Here is an 18356-nt window from a genome sequence, read left to right on the forward strand (position 1 = left end):
GAGATAAGCGGTGGAAACATTTTTGTGTTTTTACATTTTTCTTTTTTTATTAAATTTTGAGTTATGATTTTTTTATTTATTTTAAAAAAAAAATTTGAGAGGTTTTTTTTGTGTGGCTAATAATCATTCCCATCATTCTCACTTTTATTTCCCTTTGTAGAAAAACTTGACCTTTAAACTCTAAACTCATAAATCTGATATAAGTAGGGTTGGTAATTAATTCAACTCTCCAAGCTAATTGGCCCAATAAAGTTTTGACACGATAAAATTAGTTCAAACATACTAGACAAAGAAGGCCCATTTAACAAATGAAACCCAAAGTTAAATACCCCAAATTCACTTCTTTAGCCTCCAAAGTCCAAAGTCCAATCCCAAAATTCCTTTGTCTTATGTTTTGTTACCCATGCGCGTGGCAATTTGGGTTGATTTGTATAAAAGAATATTACTGTCTAGAGGACTTTAATTTCCAAAGTTAGGTTTTAATTTCCCGTCTAGAGGACTTTAGCGCAGCGCTAAAGTCCAGGGGTGAGACCTTTGCGCCGCGCTAAGTTCTACTTTCCTGACGTGAGACTTTAGAGTATCTCTAAGCTCCCTTAGCGCCGCGCTAAGGGTGTCTGACACATCCACTATATTTTTCTTCTTTTATTTTGCATAGGAAAGCTTGCCAATCATCATGAGTCTTCTACATCTTCGTTCCAAGCCCGTAATTCATCCCGATAAGCTTTCTTAACGTCAAGTATCCTGAAACACATAAACACCCTTGAAGTACCAAAGTTCAAATAATATTTAATCTAAAATTAAACAAATAATATAATAATATACACGACTTTTGCCCGACCATCACATCCCCACACTTATCTTTTGATCGCCCTCAAGCAAACTCTCATGCAACACATACACCTCGATCGATGATTCATAAATTACCACGATTAATACCAGTGAGGTTTAAGGTCATACCCAATTTCCAAGTACTGACACTGTCAAGGTTGATAACCCACCAAATAATTTAATGTTGCAATTTAAAACTATGGAACCGCCCAAACGAGTGTACTTTGTTTCGGTTATGGCACACATGGTCATACCCCTAATAATATAATATCTCTCCTCTCGGTTTAATATCTGGACCAGCAAAAAATGTGCTAGTATCTCTCTGCCCTCTATACCAAGTATGAACACAATGTAATAAGCTTGAAAGCAAGTCATATCTCCACCCATTACCCACCGCGTTGCATAGAGAATAGAACTAAGGGTTTTGTTGTGGCTTAGGTTAGGGTGTGGATGCGGATTTATTTAGTGACTTATGGTGGATGAAACCCAATTTATTCAACAAACAAACAACTCACTCACTATTATTTACAAACGACACTAACTCAAACATTGAATCTTTTTGAGTTTTTCTTTGATTTTCCAACTTTCTTCTTTCTTTCTTTTTTTTCTCTTTTTTTCTTTTTGACAAATACTAACATCAATATATACAAACAACTGACCCGAGACATACGTACATTGTGTACTATGCTCAACAAACAACTTAAATACAACTCTTAACATACCAAGTTTCATCCACAGGGTTAAAACAAAAGGCCAAGGCTAACACGGCTTGTAATGTGGGTTTAGCAAATGAAAGGGAAAAGGCACAAACTTGGCTCCTAAGGGATAATGTAGGGTAGGGAGTATTATTTTATTTTATTTTATTTTGTAAGGCCAATATAAAATGGGTGTTCTAAAGTCCTATTTCTCCATACAGGTGGTGGTATTAAGATCTCGAAATACATGAGACAACCAAGTTCTAGATATTATGGGCATACTGGTTACTCTCCATAATTGCACTCGTATGACATGTGTATATACTATGTATTATATATGTATATATAAAGCAAATCTCACACACGTACCTGAGGAATTAGGATGCCGATATGAAACATGTGTACCCGTCCCCATGACACGTTATCCCCATCTAAACGGTCGATTTTAATTTTCTATTTTTGAGAAACATTTGCATGGGAAGACTTTCGAGAAGCTTAAAAACTGACTATGACCAAAGACCTCTACTTGGCATTAATAATAGCAATAAACTATTTACAATTCCGGCTTTTGCGCACAATCAAGGCACTCTAAGACAAAAAATTTTAATTTTACCACCATCCCCACACTTGAGGTTGACATTGTCCTCAATGTTTAAAATTTAGGATTTAAAAGAACATTAACGAGGACGGGGTTAAAATTTATTGCTTATTTTATTAATTTTAAAACCGGGCTTAATGTGATGGTCCTAACACTTTATACAATATACAATTACACTTTTAACAATAAAACTAATAAAACAAAAAGAATTATGAAAACAAAATCACCTGATAGCAAAAATAATTCACTCAAATATACTCGTGCCTGCGCTCAACGAACTTGGCTCCTCAATTCACTCAACAGAGTCTGCAAACTCTCACACGTGTAGAAGCACGCTTCTCACATCTGTTAGGATAGGTCTTTTAAACCATTTGCAAAACCGTTAATTTTAATTACCAAGCCAAGTTATATAAATTTCATAATTAAATTTGTTAAACTAGTAAAAGTGTTAAATGACCTAACTCACTTTCGTAGAAATCATGATTGCATTTAGCGTATGCAACAAGACCTTTAAACCCCCCGATAGCCCTGGTGGACGAGTGAGTTCTCGTGAGGGTTTATAGTGAACAACACCCACAAAGTTCAAATACAACACAAAATACAACGGTGGGGTGTGGTGCGGCGGACGGCAGTGGTGGTATACGGCGGTGGGGTGTGGCGGTGTATGATGTTTGTGATGGATGGTATTTTGGTGGAATGAATGGAGAAGATGATAAAGGAGATAATAAACTCGGTGGTGAGCACCACGTGCAGCCAATATTATAATTAAAAAAAATTATATGCAGGTGGACCTTAGCACGGCGCTAAGGACTCACCCCTGTGACTTTAGCGCCGCGCTAAACGCACTTTCACAGAAATGTTGGCCGAATTTTTTATGTTGAAAATTTTTTCTATCTTTTAAAATTTTTCATTTTCTTTAATTCCTTAGCCACATTTTCAAAATTTAAACTTGTAATTCGTACTTGGCACTCTATTTACTTGATATTTTGCTTACCAACACAACCGAGAAACACTGAGCGTTGCTTCTTCCCCACACTCGATCTTTGTAATACACTAAACACTCGAGACAAGAGATTAAAATATACAAAACTAGAAAAAATACAAACCAAAAAATAAAATCCGGGTTGCCTCCCGGTCAGCGCTAAGTTTTTGTTAAGGTCTTCAGCCGGACCTGTACCTGATTTGGCGGTTATGGTGGTCGAATGGAATACTTACCTTCCTCTATAGCACTTCTTGTACTTCTCTAGCACAATGGTAGCTTTAATACCTCCCAGTTAGGCCCAAAACACGTCAACCTCCTTTGTTCATTTTCGAATCCGGGTGGTTTATTTACCTTCTCCTTCTTTGGTGGTTTCTTTTTGCTTGTTCCACCCTTCTCCTCATTGACCACCACTTCAATCACTATCTTAGTATCGTTTGTTGAACTAATAAGCTCCCCCCTTTGAATTTCCACCGCATTCAACTCTTCCTTCTCTTTCTCACGCTTAGACCTGTCAAAAACAACACTATTCTCCTTTTTGGTGTCATTCTCACTTACATGAGAAAGACACCCATTAGTAGCACATGACCTAGAATATTTATTTTCATAAGAATAATCATATGAATTTAAAAATATACTTAAAATTAACTTACGGTTACCGAAGGTCATGCAAACTATTCCGTCTCGGCAGTTTATCTGAGCATTTGATGTCACCAAAAACGGTCTTTCCAGTATCACCCGGGGTTCTTCTTCCTTCTCAGTTGGTGCATAATCAAGAACAAGAAAGTCTTCAGGACAGTAAAAATCACCAACCTTTACCACAACACCAATCAGCGTCCCTCGGGGTCGTCTTAGAGTGAAATCAGCTAACACCAAGGTGGTATCAACTTCTTGTAAAGGCCCAAAATCAAACCGGTCATACACATTCCCCGGTAGAACACTCACACTAGCACCATAATCAACAAGTGCCTTGGTGGTCTTGAACTCACCAAACTGAATAGGGATGAGTGGTTCCCCCATTTCAAATTCTTCAACCGTGTCATTCTCCACATTATCTTCGATTGTGATGGAACTAACGTGTGCATTTTTGGAGTTTGACGAACTACTACTTTGATGGCTCGGATTCTTCAAGGTGTCACTTGGTAGTCTAGATAGATTTCTCTTTAGGCTTGCCATTTCTTCTGCCAGTTGACTCACCTGTTTATCTCTCGCAGCATTTTCCTTCTCTTGAAGCTCCAACCTCTGATTCAATGCCTTATTCTGAGTCTCTTGATTTCTATTTTGAGTCTCTTGATCTGCCTTCATTTGTTTCAATAACTCCCTTACATCCTTAAGTGACTCCTCTTGTTACCCGAAGAATTCCATTGCCCCTGTTGATAAATCTTTTGATAACCCTTATTGTAACCCCCAGAATCTCTCTGATTGTACCCACTCTGACCGCTGCCCGAACTATTACCATATTGTTTCTGGTTCGACTGATAGCCTGTCTTCTAAAAACTACCCTGAACATTCGGGTTCTGTTGCATGATCGGATTTCCATAACTAAAGTTTGGATGAATTCTGAGGCCCGGATAATAAGTATTTGAAACTCGTATTGTTGTATTTCTTTTCACCTTGCACATAGTTGACCTCTTCTTCTTCTTCTTCTTCTTCTTCTTCTTCTTCAGTTTCTTCATCATGCATAACCCCACAACTCGCAACCTCGTGTCCCAATTCACCACAACCTTCACATACCGGATTTGTTTTCCTCGACTTTCGAGCTCCTTGTACACCTGCAACCAACAACCTATCCATCTTCTTTTCCAGTCTATCCATTCTATCTTCAGATCCATGACTTTCAACCGCTTTTACCACTGACCTTTTTGACATCCTGTTCGACTATGCTTGTCTCTTTGGATTACTCGCATGTATCTCCAAATGTCCCCAATCCTCGTTTTCATCATTTGCAAGAAAAGATCCATTCGTGGTGCCTTGAAGGTCACAAACATCATCAATTGAGAGACTATCGTGGAATGCCTTTATCAATTCCTATAAGGCAATCCCATGATGTGGACAAGTCCTCAACAATCGTTTAAACCTTTGGAATGATTCATAAAAAGTTTCACCGGTGATCTGCTGAAAGTTTCGAATGTAGTTGCGGGCCTCTGTGGAGTGTAAAACTCGTCTAAAAACTGTTGTGCCAAGTCTCCCCAAGTGAAAATACTAGCTGATGGTAACGACAGAAACCACTGCTTTGCCGCGTCTTTCAAACTGAACTGGAAAACTACCATCTTCACCTCTTCCGCAATAAAACCTTGACTCGAGATGAGTGCGCATATCGAGTTGAAGTCACTCAAGTGTAAGTATGGTTCTTCTGTAACCTTTCAATGAAATGTCGGTAATCCCGTTAAACTGTTTTGCCTTACTGAAAAAGTTCTTCGACGTCTGACTGGAATGATGATCGGTAGAGGATTCGTAGCCACTTGTGGAATGAAGTGGATTTGAACGCCTCTGACTGGTGGTGGAACAAATGCCCTTGGAACTCCATAATCACAATCATAGTACGGTTGTTTATAGTTTTGTTGTCGTCTTGGTGCTCGATCTCTCTGATTTTCTGGATGATTCTGTCTAATTTCTTGTTCATCACGAGGATCTTGCTGCTGATATCGACCCCCCTGTTCATCTCTACGCTCCTCCTCATACTCAGAATCGAAACCAAAATCGTCCCCTATGTGCCAATTTTCCACCCGTGCACGATCACGATCAATCTCGGGTCTTTCCACTCTCAAATCATTGTGTCTTTGATGGTTCACTGGAGCTGATCTGATTGACAAGTTTTCATCCATGTTCCCGGGATTACGGTTAGCATTTCTTTGGTTGAACAGATTGCGGTTTCTGTCACGGTTAACATTCTGGTTTTGGGCAACTGGTTGTTCTTGGTCATGTGGTTGGTAAACATTTGGGTCTCTTCTGTTTCGGTTACTCATGGTATCTTCTTTTGGTGTTATAATTTCGGGTATTTGGTTCAATATGGGTTTCTGAGCTGCTCAGTTTCGTCTTGTTGTTTTCTTAATTTCGGGATCAAACTGGAGCGACTCTTTCTCACAGGAATATCTTGCCTGCATCAACTTGTGAAGTTACCTGCACAGACACAAACACTAACACCCCGCGTAATATCAACGAAGAAAAATTAAAAACAAAAACAAAAAACTAAAAACCAAGCTAAACTAGCACTTTGCGCGTTGATTCCCCGGCAACGGCGCCATTTTGATGTAGATGTTGTACTCTAATCAAAAACAAGTATTTATGACGCTTAAATACCTATAACTAGTACGGGTAAGTAAGGTCGTCTCCACAGGGAATCAGTGGAAAGTGCAAGTAAAGTTCATTATTATTAATTATTATTTTAGGCGGACAGTCGATGTCAACCAGTTTGTAAAGATGATTATAAGAACACATGATTACTTGGAAAAGTTTGTAAACAATTATGAGAGAAAGATTCACTTCAGGTTCAGGTAAAGTGATGACCGACTAATCACAGATTCTTTAAGATTAATTGCCCATTAATTACTAAACCTAACAGTTGGGTTGTGAGGACAAATGATACCCTAACCGAATTGTTGACACAACTGAACTCCGGTTTACCCGATTACTAGTTTAAAATATGAAAATCAGTTATAAGCAATGACTAACGATTATTGGTTCAATGACATAAGAGCTAACCCTACATGTGATGAACACAAGAAAAGTGATGCAAAGTTTGACAATCAAAATCATAAACTGTTTAAACAATCAATTCGTAATGTAAAACAAGATTAAAAACAATCAATCAAGTTCATACTCATTCAAAACATCGAATCTGATCAAAGTTAGTTTACACAAAACCCTAGCCTAAAGTGAATACAATGGTTTTAGCCTGACATCGGCATCACGAATGATTCGCTTATCTGATGAGAGGATGAAAGCATTCGATGAACGGACGAACCGGAGGCTTCGAGATGATGCAAAATCGTCCTAGGGCTTGTACTTGGTTGAAGAAATGAAAGATATCTCGAATGGGGGCTGAAAACTCAATATAATAGAGTTAGATTTTAATTTCCCGTCTAGAGGACTTTAGCGCGGCGCTAAAGTCCAGGGGTGAGACCTTACCGCCGCGCTAAGGTCTACTTTCCTAATGTGAGACTTTAGAGTCTCTCTAAGCTCCCGCCGCGCTAAGGGTGTCTGACACATCCACTTTATTTTTCTTCTTTTATTTTTCATAAGAAAGCTTTCCAATCATCATGAGTCTTCTACATCTTCGTTCCGAGCCCGTAATTCATCCCGATAAGCGTCCCTAATGTCAAGTATCCTAAAACACATAAACACGCTTGAAGTACCAAAGTTCACATAATATTTAAACTAAAATTAAACAAATAATATAATAATATACACGACTTTCACCCGACCATAAAAATTCATAACCCTAAATCTAGTGTACCTCTAATTAATGAACATTTGATATTCAGAGCTTGAATTAAGCAGGATAACACATCTTTACTTGATGAAAATTTGAAGAAACTTGATAGTAATACAATTTGAGGACATTCAAAAGAAAATTGAAAAAACTCATAATTATCTACTGCTTATGCTGAACTTGAACGTTCGTTCTTCACCATCTTTAGCTCGTTGATCTTAAAACGATGCCTTGCAGAGCGTAAACAAAATAAGATTTAAAGTAGGTAGAATCAAAGCAAGTGGCAAATAGGAGGGATCATGTCAACCAGAAAAAAAATTGGGAGTAAAATTAGGGTTACCTTTGATTGTCAGATAGAGATTAAGAACTAATTATTGTCATGCTCACCTTCTTCATCATATTGTTATCATAGTGGCCGTCACCACCAAGAGGTATGATTCCAGAATCATTGAACACTATTTACTTTTTTCAAGATTCATTCTTGAATTCTCGTTGACCATGTAGAAGCCGTTTGAAATTTGAATTTGCTTTGAAGAAAGTGAGGAACCACTCTATAAAACCTTTAGATAGAAAACTTGCAAGGGAATCTTTGTAAGAGCATTCATATCTAATCCATCAAAATATTCTAGTGAAGTTTTTATAATATAGGGAGTGGTTTAGGATGTTGTGATTGGATGAAAGAGAAATGCAGTGATTTTTCTATATATTTGAAAAATTATTATTCATGACCTATAATTTTTAATATATTTTGAAAGTGTTTGTGAGTGAATGAAAAATAAATGGTAATGATAAAGATATAAAACAAAAAGAAGCAACGACTTTTTTCACTTAACATTGTGTTTTTTATAGGAACGAGATAAGCGGTGGAAACATTTTTGTGTTTTTACATTTTTCGTTTTTTATTAAATTTTGAGTTATGATTTATTTATTTATTTTTTTAAAAAAAATTTTTGAGAGGTTTTTTTTGTGTGGCTAAAAATCATTCTTATCATTCTCACTTTTATTTCCATTTATAGAAAAACTTGATCTTTAAACTCTAAACTCATAAATCTGATATAAGTAGGGTTGGTAATTAATTCAACTCTCCAAGCTAATTGGCCCAATAAAGTTTTGACACGATAAAATTAGTTCAAACATACTAGACAAAGAAGGTCCATTTAACAAATGAAACCCAAAGTTAAATACCCCAAATTCACTTCTTTAACCTCCAAAGTCCAAAGTCCAATCCAAAAATTCCCTTGTCTTATGTCTTGTTACCCATACGCCGTGGCAAGTTGGGTTGATTTGTATAAAAGAATATTACATCTAAGTTGCTTTGGGTCAATAAGTCATTTTAAATTAAGTGATGGCTCATCTCAAATTAAGAGGTGGGTCGTTGTTGACTTGAAAACGAGTCTAAATGAACACGCGATACTCTCAACTATTGATTCACCACTACCTATCAAGTGTCACCTACACCACTCTCCCCAACCACCTTCTTTGTCGATGCCTCCTAACCGTTGCCATAAACACAATCTCCAATATTTTCACGGGCACCAATCCAGCCGGTGCCAAAACCACCAATGTCATAGAAACCACGTCCATCGCAACAACCAACGTGGTTGCTGTCAATACATGTCATAGTTCACCATAATACTAAAATATAGTGAGCAAACCTATTTTGTTTTTTTCGAAACGACTCACTTAAAGGTAAAATAATTTTCGTGCGATCAAGTTTTGACCGAAATCAAAGATACTTTTCTAAAATGTTTCGTTCGGACCTAAATCCATTTTCACTCAAAACTCATTATGAACATAACCTGATGTGACCCGACAGCCAATCCAACTCTACCCATTTGTTTTACTTGCTTATTACTCCCTAAGTCCTGATCTTAGGATTGCTATTCTCCCTTGCAACACTCTCTTCCGCTCTTCCTTTTTCCAGTCACAACTCTCCACTTGTCAATGACTTTGCTCTTGCATAAGCTCAACTATTTTAGTTAGTTTTTCGAGTCACAAACTTTTTGGTGTTTTTTTTTGAAATGTGAATTTCTTAATCCCTTGTTGGAAGTGTGTTTTGAACCCACAACCTCCCTAAACCTTAGTGTATTAGAAGCTTTGTCTCTACCATTGGATTACAAACTTTTTGGTGTTAAAAATGAGATAAATACACACTCAATTTTTAGTTCAATAACAAATTAAGAGTTAAGCTTGACTCATATTCTTATTAGCTCAAGCCCAAATTGATTCTAGTTTGACTCAACTTGTTTGTTTTAACATCCATAAATTATTAAGGATGGAGGTAAGACTGTCTACATCTTACTCTCCTCTGACCCTACCAAAATTTTGCTATTGTTAAATAAAACAAATATTCTTAGATTGTACATTGAGATTGTTTAATGGTACTCTAGACATATCTTTCGGCATCACCTCTTTCATCTTACAATGGTAGTACCGTGTAGGTGGACAGTATTCCCACATGTACCATCAAGAATATGCCGCATCGCCATTCCGCTATTCGCTCCGTTCACCACTAATAATTTTTTTTTCTACATTAAATGTAACAAAGTTGTTAATTAGAAAAAACCAAAAGGCAAGACAAGTTGCAATACATATATAAGACAAAACATTATGATTGCACACTCTAATATAATTACAGACAAAACATTATCAACAACAATTATTTTCAAGAAACAAATTCACTTGAAAATGAAAGAAGCTTAGATTCAGGTAAGACAGCGATCAAAGGTAAAGCAGCAGGCTCGTGTCACTCTCTTTATAGGAAGGTGCAACTTTCACATGTGAACCGTACCAATAACAGATCATATTTACTTAATTTGTGATCTGATTGTGAAATCTAAGAACACTAATTTCAAAAAGGTAACAAAAGCTGATGATCTTCGATGACAAAGAAGTGTTTTATTTAGCCTGAACGATTTTGTCTCTGGCTTTAATGATTTTATGGATCTATGAAAATCCAAGGAGCTTGCAAAAAGGTAGCAATATGTATCAGATTTCAAACTAAAATCCACTGTTGTTAAAGTAAACCTTTAAAAAAAGTGAGGGAGTGGGGGTGCAAAAGCATGTCTCTTTTGTGTGTTTGGGATTGCACACTTTTTTTTTAAAGATGTTAGTAATAAAATGTGGTATTCAGATAAATAGTTTTAATAATCGGTTATAAAATAAGGGCAAAATAGTATTTTTTATAAATTTAACGTTAAAAAACAAACATCCATACGTTTAAGGAAAAAAAGGTGACGAGTGAGTGAACAGTTGAAATAAAATGTGTAGTTTCTCAAAAGTTGGCACCAAATATGAAACTTTTACATATGTAGCCAATTTACTCTTTATATATGTAACATTTCTATTGTTAGTTATACGACACTGTATATTTTCAGACAATGACACAATGACAATTGTATTTTGGAAACCATTGTATACTTCTTGAAGCCTAAAATGTACATTGTTATTGGAATTTTGGTGACCCATCCCGACCTGAAATATTTTTTTGGATCCGCTAAAATTTTTTACTTAAAAACACGTAAAAAAAAGCAACCCGACGTGTCTAGTTATTTGGTTATACGTTTACATGGCACACGCGCGAACATTGGGTGGAAATGATAAGGACCAAAATAAAGAAAGAATGATGAGTAGTCAGCAGGGGGGACTAGAATGATGAGGAGGAATCTTTGTTCCTCTTTTACTGTTGCCTTTAGCAGTTCCCCTATCCTTTATCATCCACACACACTGCTTCATAGTTGTGTGTTTGTGTTTATTTTAAGTGGTGTTTTGTGATGTTTTTGGATGTATGTTATGGGGCTTTCATCAGTGGATGATGACCTTGTAAGTCTTCTTTTTTTTTTTTTTTTTTTTTTTTTTTTGAATGTTCAAGCTTTCCTCCTACTATTTACATTATACCGCCAATGCCAGGAATCGAACCCTGGACCTCTCACCCAAAGGCCAAAGCCTTTACCATCCCACCAAAGTGGTGATGGCCTGTAAGTCTGTTATTAACTTATTATCATACCATGCTTACTTTCTAGAATCCCCATGTCTCTCCTCTCCCTTTCACTCATATAATTTCAAATTTATATAATGTGTTTGTTTGTGTTTGTGTTATTATCAAATAAAGCTGTGTTGGTGATCTAGAATTCTAGCATATACCCATTTAATTTGCCTTTATTTCTCACACAACACTCCATTTGAGACGTGTTACAATTATAAAAAATGTCAATTCTTGATATGGGTTCTTCTTTCTTGGACAATCTTGTAAGTTGTTTTTGTCTATTTTCGATTATTTTAGTTATTTTTAGCCTTTTTGAGATGTTTTATGGTATTATTATGATCTAAGATGTCAGTTCTTGATATGGGTTCTTCATTTTTGTCTATTTTATTTTATTTTGCCAGTTTAAAGATGTTTTGTGATCTAACATGTTGAATCTTGGTATGTTCTTTCTTGGATAATCTTGAAAGTTGTTTTGTATATATTTGTTTTTATATCCATTTTAAGATGTTTTACGTTAGTTTAAAGATCTAAAAAGTCTATTTTTAATATGGGTTCCTTCTTGGATTATGTTGCAAGTTCATTCCTATATGTTCGCTTATTTGGATATTTTAACATTTTTATGATATAAAAAGTTGATATTCTATATGGGATTTGATAATTACTTTCTGCTTCTTTTCTTGTCACTAGTATTTTTATATTTCTTTATCTTTGGTATAATTATGATTAGGGATGCAAATCTTTAAAACAACGTGAACGTAACACAAATTTCAATTCATAGGTTTGGGTATAGCTAAACGGCCATGTTAGCTTTGGGTCAACCCCATAAGCACATCTAGCAAAACATATGGAGTTCGGATTGACCAGTTTAACTTATTTTAAACAAAATTGTGTTATGTCATAACTTAAACTAGACTTAAACTAGTTGAGTATTTATGCCAAAATTTCAAAGTTAAAAGAGAGACTGGTATTAGGTCATAGAGTTTAATTGTTTTACATACACATATGTTTTTATGATATAAAGGTGCAACTAAAGAGCATTAATGTGAAAATTTATCTATGAAAAAGTCTGATTAAACAGGCGTGTTGATATCTAACCCGTGAACAGGACCTATATATTTGACTCTATGACACAGTTACCTTAAGTTGCTTGAAAACTCTCAAATTTGTATATGAATTTTTCTCTTAGATAAATCTCACTTCTTGATATTTATCTCCACTCACAGGAAATGAAAGAAGAGGAGGTGATTCAACTTAAAGATGACAGTGGAGAGAACAGAAACAACTTGATGACTGAAAATGTGGGAATCGAGTCTTTTGACTTAGAACCCGAGTATGACTTTTACCCGATTCAACACCCGACCGAACCCTCCCATGAAGACCGGCCCGTCCAGTGTCCTATGCCTCATCCTTCCAACCTCATCAGTGTAATATATCCCCTTTTTCTACTTGGATGGTGTTTAGATACACGTTTTTTTAATCTTCCATGATATTTATTAAACAAAACTAGAAGATAGATTTTAAATTAGTGGTATGTATTTCTAACAAGACACGAATCAAATACAAAATTAGTGGGCTTAGTTTTAGTCTAAACAATTTCAGGTCAAACCTACGAACACATTTAGCTAAAGGGTTGTTTTTGGGTCGACCTGGTCGGTTTACAGGTTAACCTGTTTAATTTTATACTTTTGTTAAATTGTGTTTTGTACCGTGCCGTAACTTAAACTTATTGGATATTTTATGCCAAAGTTTAAAAGATGAGTAAATATCATTGATGGTTCCTGTGATATGTTTACAGTTCAGTTTTGGTTTCCGATTTTGCCAAAGCTTAAAAGATGAGTAACTATGCAACCGCAAACTTTTGGTTTAAAATAGTAATTTATCAAAGTAATGGGGCAAAACCGAAAATTGAGCGTACCACAAGAACCATCCATTTAATTTACTCTTATAATATTACGGTTTAAGCATATTTTTTTAAATACATTTGTATTTTTTTTTTTTTTTGTGATTTTGTAGTTTTAGAGTATTGCTTCGTAAAATTATAAAATAAATTAGAGTTTGAGGATAAATGGATTGTGTTCGTGTCAACCAGCTTTAAACTGGTGTTGTGTTCGAGTTCATGTAACCAACTCAATTTCCAGGTTCATGACAAAGTTTTAGGTTAGTGTCGAGTTCGACCCATCAACCCACGAACACGACCCGTTTAAAACCCTGTTTTGGATTCATTTATGCAATTTCAAGTATTAATAATATCAAATAGTCGGCTTTTGACCAATCCTATGTATGGTTATAATTACATTCATATACAGGATGAAAGAATGCAAGATGATCGACTATCAGACCGCAAGAGGCCCGAAGCAAAAATGCTTCTCCACAGAGAAAACAATGAGCTAAAAGCTATAGATCCTCCTGTTAGAATGGTTCGCAAGAGGCATCATGATCATACAAATATCATCATGCCATTGCTGCAAACACTGCCGGTTCATCCTCATTTGCACCAAAAAGATGGATAAAACCGCCTTCGAAAGCTTCAACGAGTTGACATGTTTTAATCATTAATTAATGTTTTAGCTGCTGATCATCATGAGAGTTTAATAGTTGAAACTGAATTAGATGCAGTTTAGTAAAACTTTTATATATGCATATATGTGTAATAGATTATTAGCTTTTTTTGTACTATGGTAATTCGACGATTGACTGTTAATTTGGTAACTTCATATCCTTAATTGAGATCGTTATATGAATGGTTGGGTAACGGATCAAAACAGGTTGCAGTGAAATAAGCAACTGTTGCACACATACCTTGTCACATGGATTAAAAGCATTATAAAACACTATTACATGAAATGTCCATTTTAGAACGGTTAAATGAGGTTTAAAAAGGTTTCAAAACCATTTTAAACCTTGGTTGCAAAATGTATTTAAAACGATTTATAACCCGGTGGAAAATGATATCCAAAAACAACGCTTCATTGTGGTAAAAAATAATATACAAAAGACCGTTGTAAATGATATAAAAAGAAAACAACGGTTCTTTTATTACCCAAAATCAACGGTTCTTTGATTATCCCAAAAACCATATTTGTTTTTAATTTTAAATAAAAGTTATATTTGTATTTACCAACACATTGTAACAACCAAAAGCCTCAAATCTTATTTATATACATAAATCATCTTACATTTATACAAAAATGGTCTAAGTCATACATAAAAACTAAGCAACTATATATACAATGTTATTTCTACTTTCATGCATTCGTTCAAAATGTTTCTCAGAAAATATTTTTAAAATATTCAAAATCGCATCTGCGTATTCTTCAACAGTTTGAGTAAGGAACCCTTACTTCATTCCCTTGTTTTGGTAACACTATGTCCATCTTCGGTCCAACAAAAGGTAAAAACAACATATATCATTTCCACTAAGCTTAACAATATTAGAATATATATCACATAAAGAAACCAACTCTATAATATATGTGAAAGTGGATCACTTAGCATTTACATGAGGCTACAACTTTAATCAAAGTAGGCAACACAAATTAAGTTTATGTGAAAGCTGGTTTGTGTGGCTTAACTAGTCATATTGTATTGGATTAGAACAACATAAAAAAAACTACAATGTCATTTATCTATCAACATAAAGAAACCAACTCTATAATAAATGTGAAAATGGATCACTTAGCATTTACATGAGACTACAACTTTAATCAAAATAGGCGACACAAATTAAGTTATGTGAAAGCTAGTTTGAGTGGCTTAACAAGTCATATTGCATTGGATTAAAACAACATAAAAATATTTAAATGTTATTTATAATCACTTACATGTTCTTTCTTGGGTATGTTCATAAAAATACTTAAATGTTATACTTAAATGCTACTTAAATGTTTTTTTTATTCACTCTCTTCAGCTCCGAGTCATTCTTAAGTACAACTTGTTTTCCCAAAATCCATGTATAATATGCAATAACCTGAAGCATTATTTTCAAACATACAATGTTGATCACTAACATTCCCTTTACATGGTGTAACAATATAGACTTCCTCATTTAATCTTTTTATCAAACACCTGGTGTGTGGATTTCGCTTTACTTTAATTTTATGATTCTTTCATTTTCAAAATACTCCAAAAACAATATATCGCTTTCATTTCTAAATATATTTATCTAAACGGATAAAACTCCAAAAAGTGGAAGAACGAGAGACATGCTTGAAGTGTAGTATAGCAAAAAAAAGCTTCTTTGTTTAATTTGAAATTTTGTGTTTAAAGAATGAAGACAATGATGGAATGAATCTGTAAGAATGTAATGAAATCAGAGACATCAAATGATCGATATGTTCAACAAAATGTTAAACCTTATGTAGATGCAATCTTTCAATCAGTAAACATAAAGTAAATTAAGATCTAAACATAACAAAATCAAGACGCATGTAAACCCTAGCTGAAATTACAAACATAATCAATGAATTACCTCAATTTAAACAAAATCTGATGAACACGTGTGCAATTTGAAGATTAGATTTAGAGAAAATGATGAGAGAATTTAAAAATAAACATATATTTAAAGGTTAAAGAGGGGAAATGAAATTTATGAAAATTTTCAAATGAGGGAAAAGAAAACATTGTAGAGTTGTAGGAGGGAAAATTAGATTAAAGAGTTAAAGACCAATTAGAAAGAATAAACAATGTTAGTTTTCTTCTTAGTTACAACATTTGAACTTCACATCAATGTAAAACATTTTCTTTTACCGTTGTTTAAAGCTTTGTTCAATAAAAAACGGTAATTTTTCTTTATTTATAACGGTTGACCTTCACACTGCTGTAAAACATTTTTTTTCACCATTGTTTAAAGTTTTGTTCAATAAACAACACCAACTTTCTTCTTGTTTACAACGGTTGACCTTCACACCGTTGTAAAACAATTTTTTTTACCGTTGTTTAAACTTTTGTTCAACAAACAACGCTAATTTTTTTTATTTAAAACAGGTTTAGAAAATTGTTCTTTTTAAAACGGCGGGTTATATTTTATACAACGTTTGAATTTTACACTATTGTAAAATATTTTTTTGATGGTGCTAATAAACGCTTTTGTAGTAGTGAAATAAATGCCATTGCTCTAACTGATTTTTTATTTTTATGATTTTTTTTAATATTAGGATAAAATAGTTATTTTCATAAAAGAACTAAATAGTCAGACTAAAATTATTATATAATATAAATAACAAGTTTGGTGCCGCAAATTCCTAATTGGGCAACTTTGCGGCGCTTTATTGGTCATTTTTGGTTTGTTTAGCTTCGGTCGGTAACAGACATAACGAAAACCGACCGAATGTAAATTTTGTTTTGTTTTAGTTCCAATACCTTAACGAACATGACAGAAACCGACCGAATTCGAGTAACTCAACGCGTTTTGTATTAGTTCTAGTATTGTGACAAACATAACAAAAATCGACACAATATCTATTTTGTTTGTTTTAGTTCCAGTACCGTCACGAATGTAACATAAACTAACCGAATTTGCGTATACACATTGCCTCAATGCCCGGGATCAACAACGATCACCCAAGTTTTATTGGCCGATGCCGCCCATTGGTTCACCTCAAATTTTATTATTATTTTTTATTTTGGTTTTAGTTCTAGTACAATAACACACATAATCAGAACCAAAAGAATTTGCGCCAACTTACCGCCTCCGCCTTAACACCTGCGACTGACAACGCTTGGCTTTTACTATTCGTTGCATCGGGTAAAACACTAGTTGGATATGAAATAAAAACCACAAAACTCAATCATACAACATTTTAAACGTAGACCTCAAATATGGAGTGTATATTAATTTAACTCTTATTAGTTATTACAAGCTTTAGAGAACTCTCAACCCTTATTCACACTTATTTAAAAGATTGTATGTCAATTTTCAAGCTTTAATTAAAGGAATATTGGATTTTAATAATCTAAACTTTGGCATATTAGCCGATATTAATTCTTACTTAAGAAATTCTTTATGTTAATCACAACTTTCATCCTATTAGCCTTCATCAAGCATTTACCTAATAGAGACTAACCCGGTTAGTTTTAGGACAAAAAATGTCATTTCTTCAAGTTTGGGGGACAAATGAAAGAGGTCATTAAACTTCAAAACCACCCGCCGTCTCCTCCGCCACCACCACCATCGTCCTACCACATCCATCGTCCCACCGCCGCCGCCTCTGCCGTGGCCACCACTTCCGCCATTGCCGCCACCATCGCAGCCACAACTTGTTATATCCGAAAATTTGAAAACCCTAATATAATAAATACAATAAAGTATCGCAACAAATTACTATGTAGGATTTCAATGCATCGAACACTAACTGTCTAAATATCTAAATTAAATATAAATACTTTATAACAATTAACAAGCATATTATACATATACGTCATGTGTCACAACTAAATGAATGGCATGAATATCTATTAGCAAATGAAATCAAATGGAATAAAAGAAGCTTACGTCTCCACCGACAAATGAAAAGGGAATATATTAAATAAGTAAACAACTATTAGGGATGACAATGGGTCGGGTTTGGATCGGGTTTAGGTATTTCCAAAACCCATACTCGGTTATGAAGTCCATCCCAAACCCGTCCCAAACCCGTCGGGTTTTAATCGGGTAATTACCCGTCGGGTTTCGGGTTTTCCCGTCTGGTTTCGGGTTTCTTATCGGGTTTTGATAAAAATACTCGTGGGGTATACAACTCGCTAGGTTTTTACCGGGTTTTGACAAAATATAACTAATGGATTACAAAGATGGTTACCATAAACATAAAATGTCTCAAATAATTGACATAAACATGTTTTGG

The 18356-nt window shown here is 34.8% G+C and overlaps 1 protein-coding gene across 2 annotated transcripts; it reads left to right on the top strand.

Moving 5' to 3' along the window:
* The first annotated feature begins 10929 nt into the window (after positions 1 to 10929).
* Positions 10930 to 14385, top strand: LOC143636765 (uncharacterized). Of its 2 annotated transcripts, none has more exons than XM_077104279.1 (3): positions 10930 to 11354; positions 12741 to 12941; positions 13824 to 14384. In XM_077104279.1, the coding sequence occupies exons 1-3, from the start codon at positions 11316 to 11318 to the stop codon at positions 14025 to 14027; spliced, it is 444 nt and encodes a 147-aa protein (XP_076960394.1). In that variant the 5' UTR covers positions 10930 to 11315; the 3' UTR covers positions 14028 to 14384. The 2 variants fall into 2 exon arrangements, with proteins under 2 accessions (XP_076960394.1, XP_076960393.1); XM_077104278.1 differs by lacking the exon at positions 10930 to 11354 and adding an exon at positions 11696 to 11780 and having other exon boundaries at positions 13824 to 14385.
* The last annotated feature ends 3971 nt before the right edge of the window (positions 14386 to 18356 follow it).

The sequence above is a fragment of the Bidens hawaiensis genome, unplaced genomic scaffold (assembly GCF_021521415.1).
Source record: "Bidens hawaiensis isolate Kalapana, Puna unplaced genomic scaffold, B.hawaiensis_p1.1 tig00008043_1, whole genome shotgun sequence".
Taxonomy (NCBI): Eukaryota; Viridiplantae; Streptophyta; class Magnoliopsida; order Asterales; family Asteraceae; genus Bidens; species Bidens hawaiensis.

Coding starts and splice junctions, on each gene's coding strand:
- LOC143636765 (XM_077104278.1), top strand. CDS start 11,739: ATGTCAATTCTTGATATGGGTTCTTCTTTCTTGGACAATCTT. Junction 11,781..12,740: donor CTTCTTTCTTGGACAATCTT/GTAAGTTGTTTT, acceptor CTCCACTCACAG/GAAATGAAAGAAGAGGAGGT. Junction 12,942..13,823: donor ATCCTTCCAACCTCATCAGT/GTAATATATCCC, acceptor ATTCATATACAG/GATGAAAGAATGCAAGATGA.